At 37.4% G+C, this 6,000-nt stretch overlaps 1 protein-coding gene across 1 annotated transcript in view; it reads right to left on the bottom strand.

Moving 5' to 3' along the window:
- Positions 1-1,206: 1,206 nt before the first annotated feature.
- Positions 1,207-6,000, bottom strand: part of plekhh1 (pleckstrin homology domain containing, family H (with MyTH4 domain) member 1) — a 76,856-nt gene continuing 72,062 nt past the window's right edge. The window contains 1 exon segment of the mRNA XM_063007453.1: positions 1,207-5,268. Coding sequence (XP_062863523.1) covers positions 5,095-5,268 — 174 coding nt within the window. The 3' untranslated portion in view covers positions 1,207-5,094.

The following is a 6,000-nucleotide window of genomic DNA, read 5'->3' as shown; positions in this document are numbered from 1 at the left end:
ACATATTCAAGTCACCTATCCTGTAATCTGCCCATTATATCAGCATAAAATAAATCCATAGACAGGATAACCTGATTATTCAGGTAGTCAGTACATGCAGGTACTCAGCTGAATATTTAATTGCCACATAACGTTGCTAAGCCTAGATCCGACCAATTAAATCATTCCCAGATTATAACAATGCCTCTAGAGGTGTGTACAGTGGGCATAATGCATAATGCATCGCTTCATACGCCTCCTACCCCTGACACGCCTATCACTCTGGAATAGGTTAAATCCCATTAAACTACATTTTCTCCATTGCTTCATTGAGTCTAAACTTATTCCCCCTAGCTAACTGAAGCCTCACTTACAAGTGATTTTCTCAAGCTCTGTTCAAGATAGTACAAGTTTAGTACCAATTCTTCTCATTTTACTCTCACTATTAACCATAGCCGTGTGTTTTACTAATGATTTTTGTGATTGGATTTTACCAAGCATTAAAGAATCTCTGATAATGGGCATTTATTTTATTTTTTAGCATTTTACAGTAATGTTTTACACTTTGGTTACATTTATGACAGAACAGGTAGTTACTGATTACACAAGATTCATTAGTTTACAAGTTTTAATGTCAAACACAGTCATGGACAATTTTGTATCTGTAATTCACCTACTTTGCATGTCTTTGGACTGTGGGAGGAAACCAGAGCTCCCGGAGGAAACCCATGCAGACACGGGGAGAACATGCAAACTCCACACAGAAAGGACCCAGACCACTCCACCTGTGAATCAAACCGAGGACCTTCTTGCTATGAGGCAACAGTGCTACGCACTGAGCCATCGTGCTGCCTGATAAAGGCTATTCAATACTTACCATTATACTTTCAAGTTTTAACTATGTAAAAATGTAAACTTTTTTTTGTTTTTTTTTGTTCAATGCAAACACAGTGAAATCTTTCCCACAACCACAGAAAATGTCTTCCAGTTAGGAAGACGTAGTATTTAGGGTTGAATTATTGCCAGCAGTAACAAATCACTGCAGTAATTATTTAACAGTAAGCTGTTAAATATTTGACTACTTTGGCCAGACATTGTGTGTATATATTTAATCGCTTTTCATTTTCATCAACCACTTTATCCTGGTGTCACGGAGGGTCGGCTTCCAGGTAAACCACCCTGCCCTGAGTTTGCGTGTTTGTGTGTAAAGAAAATAAAAGAATATGATTATTTTAAAAGACCATTGTTTTATTTTAACATAATCCATCCATGCATGAAATATTTAATGCATTTACATCACATAAAAAAAATAATAAAAACAACGTACCGAGAACTGATTTAGCAAAGCAAGCTGAATTTTAGCAAAAGCCGAGACATTCCTCAAACACATAAATATTAAAAACTTAAACAGTGGTTTGATCCATTAAAGTTTTCAAGTCACTTATAGTATTTGTTTAGCTCTTTTCCAGGTTAATTCCTACGCTAGCACATAGGGAAGATCAACCTCCCTGTCTGAAATTACTGCACAGTCATGCTGTGTCTATATACATTTTGTTATGTAACATTTACATTTGTTATTTAATACAAACCTTCAGCTCATGCTAAAAGTTGCATAAGGTACCATTATTTGTGTGCAATTTCTTAAAACCTTTATGTTCTACTACAATGTTAAGATCAAGGTTGTAACTGTGGCTCAGGTAAACCTTTAACAACAACCTAGATAGTCTGTTAAATTTATACAAGAACATAGAAAAAACAACTTTAATATGCATGTAAAGAAACCAAACCCTGAATTTATCCACATGATTTCAATTGGGGGAATAAACTGATTGTTTAATATCCTGAAATTATATGGATTACCTAAGGCTGTCCAGTTACAAGTACTTCACCATTATCCAGTATATTATTACATTATCTGTACCATTATCTGTACCGCTTTAGACATTCTAAGAAGTCAAGCATGTCATCTGCTTACAAACTATTTTTCCTTCACCAGCAATAAAGCTTGAATAGCTACACATTTCCAGCATTGTAGTCAATATTTCTACCTGAATGTTAACTATAAACTGGTTTGCACAGATATTTTCCACAAAACAAAACAGACATGGGCTCTAATTGTAAAACTGTTTTAACAGCGCCCAGGTGGAGCAGCAGGATATTCCGCTAGCACACCAGTGCAGAGATTCTGAACTCCTCGGTTCGAAACTCAGCATTGCCACCGGTCGGCTGGGCGCCATCTAGCGGTCATGATTGGCAGTGCCTGCAGCAGACACATCTCTGCTAGGGGGGGGAATGACTCGACTATGTGGGTATACCCACCTCGACTGCAATCAGGGATCCTCCAGCAGCGGAAGACAAATGGACTATGCTAAATTTGGTGAAAATGGGAGAAAATGCATAAATAAAATAGAAAAAATCTCCTCAAAACATCATCCGTTTTGGCGTGACATCGCTCCTTAAGAAAAATATGGTCCTTCGCTACGGACACCTACTGCTTTGCCTCTGTAATGGGCATGGACTGATTTTCCAGACTGTAAATTTTACAGTAAAATATTTTCTATTATATTTTACTGTAAAATATAATAACTTTACCTGTGTTGGTGTTCACTTTTATTTTTCATAATCCACTTTTTTTTTTTTTTAAATGTGTAATGAGGTGGTTTAGATTATATTGTATGATTTTGCTGTTTTTATTCATTTTTTGCACTGGTAGATTCTGCACAGGTAAGCAGGGGCATGTCTATATGTTACACCATGTAGGTACAATTTCTCTGTCAAGACACAAGGGAGGGACCCATGTATTTTTTAATTTCTAGTAGAAACACTAATGTAGTTAGTTCTTTTGATTCAGTTTTTATAGAAGAATTTACAAAACTTAGATAGGGCAAATTGCTTTTGTGCCGTCCATAGTTCAGTTTCTATTGTGTAAACAGTGTGATCTGTGAATGCTGTAAATAATTAATTTCCTTTGCTCTTGGCTGTGTTTGTTTTCTTTAATACACTATATATACTGTACTGTTTCAGCATGTAATAAATACCTTTAATAAAGATACAAATATAAATCAAGTGAGCTTTTCATAGGTAGCTGGGTGTGTTCTCCTCCTACAAATGTTTGCCACTCCATTTAACTCTAGATCCGCCTCAGGGTCGGAACACTGTTTTACAACTTTTTCTCTGCAACTGGAGTTTGTAAACATATTATGTTTATGCAATGTGGGTAACGCTTCATTGCACCATCTTAAGCCTTCAAGTCGTGATCATTAATTTTAGGCAGGCTGCCTTTGCCTAAGTCTGAATTATTCTTGCTTCTGAACTGTGTGCTTGAGAGAAGGGTTAATTGGTTTAAAAAATGTCTCTCTGAAACGAGAGACTCTCCACCCACTGATAATTTGCTAAAAAAAAGATGAGTTTAGAAAGTACTTAGACACCTTGACTTTTTGCACGCTTCATTGTGTTATGGATTTAAATAAATTAATAATTTAAATGATCTGTCGTTTTTAAAATAGGGAAAGGGAAAATTTTTTTACAGCTTTCAAAAACTAAGATTTCAGTTTCTAAGTGATTTTTAATCACTTACATAAAAGACCCCTTGATGTAGTATCATCAACACTCAAAGTTCACCTGTAGCAATTTAAATTGATTGGACATAGTTTGGAAAGGCGCACACCTGGGTCTGTAAGGGCTCACAATTTACACTGCATTGTCAGGAAAAAAACATCACTGGATATAAAACAGTATCTAATCCTTTAAGAGTTACAATGATCACAGTGACCACAGTGAAATAATTGTGAAATGCAAAGAGCTTGGTACAACTTAGCCTAATTTGTTCAGAAGACAAACTCTAGGAGGGTTAATTTATCCAAGAAAGGAGGTACGGTGGTCAGGGAGGTACGTTCAACATGACAATAACTCACATTTGTCATTATGCATGATTAAAAGTAGATTAAAAATCAAAACTACAACACAAAAAAAGCACAAAAGGTCGAGGGGTCTTACACCTATAGCACACATGCTGTAGGCAGCACATATGGGCAGACATAAACACTTGAATGGCTTTGATAAGGACCAAATCATCTCCACCAGGCAACTATGTTGAAGTATCTCAGAAACAGCAAGTGTTGCTCACATGCAGCTTTGGTAAGTATCCAATCACACTGGTGCACGAGTGCAAGGAGGAATAAACCACAGTGCCAGGCTGTTGAGTGGCCAAGACTTGAAGATTCCAGAAGACATTTACATTTTCGGCATTTAGCAGATGCTTTTATCCAAAGCGACTTACAGTAATGACTGAACACAATTTTTGAGCAATTGAGGTTTAAGGGACTTGCTCAGGGGCCCAACAGTGGCAACTTGGCGGTGGTGGGGCTTGAACTGGCAACCTTCTGATTACTGGTCCAGTACCTTAACCACTGAGCTATCACTGCCCTAGAGACATAAGACATAAAGGCTATGGCATCTGATGGATTGTCCATTAGCGCATTGTGGTGCCATGTTTTCTACGGATTAATGATGCATGCCTGTTGATTTATATTATATTAAGAAAACAGGTTCCAATGGACCAGTCGTTGCTTTGATGCCTCCGTGGCCATTACAGATGCCATATACGATGTCTCAAAATGCATCTTTCCCCATAGAAGCAAACACTGTTGTAACGAAAAAAAGTTAATTTAAGCTATTATGATATTGTAAAAGAATGTTGTTAAATTATTAGGGCATACTTTTAGACTGTAGAAAGAAAGTAAAATTGCAGATATACAGTAGAGATTTTAGATAGAAACATGCGGTCTGTATTCTTCACATTTGCAACCATGGTATTAGAAATATTCTATATCGATATGCATACTGTTACACTGCTAACAGAATAACCTGTTAATGTTATTATTAACCATGTAGTGTCAGTTTTCAAGTTTTAAGTAACCCTGAAATCTCTCTACCAGAGAGTAGGAGTCCAAGGAATGTGTAGCTTATACAGAAAGAACTGCTTGACCTTCATCCATCTCTTTTTATATCTAAAATCCTGCATACAGCCCCGAGAAACTAAATACAGACTTCACCTTCTGATCCCTTTTTTACCATTTGTACCAGTCGTCCCATACGTTCAGATACAATAGACCCTCATAGAAGTGTTGGTCCTTTGGTTGTGTATGTCATTGAAGGGAAGTGTCTGTTCTCAACATCCCACAGCTTTTTGTTTTCTCTGGAGCCTGGTGTACAGGATGGTGTCTGGCTCCCTGATGCACCCATCGTACAGTTGATATAACTGGCCATCAGCAAAGTCAGCTCCAGAATCTGAGCAGAAAGAGTACAGAGATTTCTACATGTAAACAAATGTCATGTGATTTGAGATGTTTTATATGATTGTTTGGAATTGAATAATAAATGGTCAAAAGTATCAGGACACCCAGTCTAACCAGTGGATTCTGCTCATTAGCCATAGCATTTGCAATAAATACATACAAACATTGCAATGTCTATAAACAACAGCGTTGACATGGAGTGCTACTTTTCCTACAAGTCATCTTGTAAGATCTTGTACTGCTAGAGGCAGTATTGTAAAGACTAGGAGTGTATATAATGTAAAGCCCATGGTTGCAAAGCTCACAACAAAGCACAAGAACTATGGGAATTTTTTTTGTCAAAAGCCTGATTAAGGTAATCTTCAGTTACCTTTAGGCAAAACCCCCATGTGCTAGGCATGCAAATAGGGTGCATTCTCAAGTTTGAAGTGGAAGAACTTGACTGTTCTTTGCAAAACCCTGGCTTGAACACCAGCCAACACCCTTAACCCCAACAGTGAGCAAGTATTACTGTCCAGAATGAGTACCCAATCTTACTAATAGAGCTCTGGACAGATGGAGTTATGTCCTTGCAGTTATTGTCTTAATCTAAAGAAAGAAAGTGCTTGCCAATAGGCTGTTATGGGAGCAAAGGGGGAATTAATGTGTGAACCATTGCCTTGTGTGGTAGCGTGTTAAATACAGCTGTCGCACAGGAGTCTATTAGAACTTAACTAGACCCTAA

Source organism: Trichomycterus rosablanca, chromosome 13, assembly GCF_030014385.1.
Source record: "Trichomycterus rosablanca isolate fTriRos1 chromosome 13, fTriRos1.hap1, whole genome shotgun sequence".
Classification (NCBI taxonomy): Eukaryota; Metazoa; Chordata; class Actinopteri; order Siluriformes; family Trichomycteridae; genus Trichomycterus; species Trichomycterus rosablanca.
This window is presented reverse-complemented; position numbering and strand designations above follow the sequence as displayed.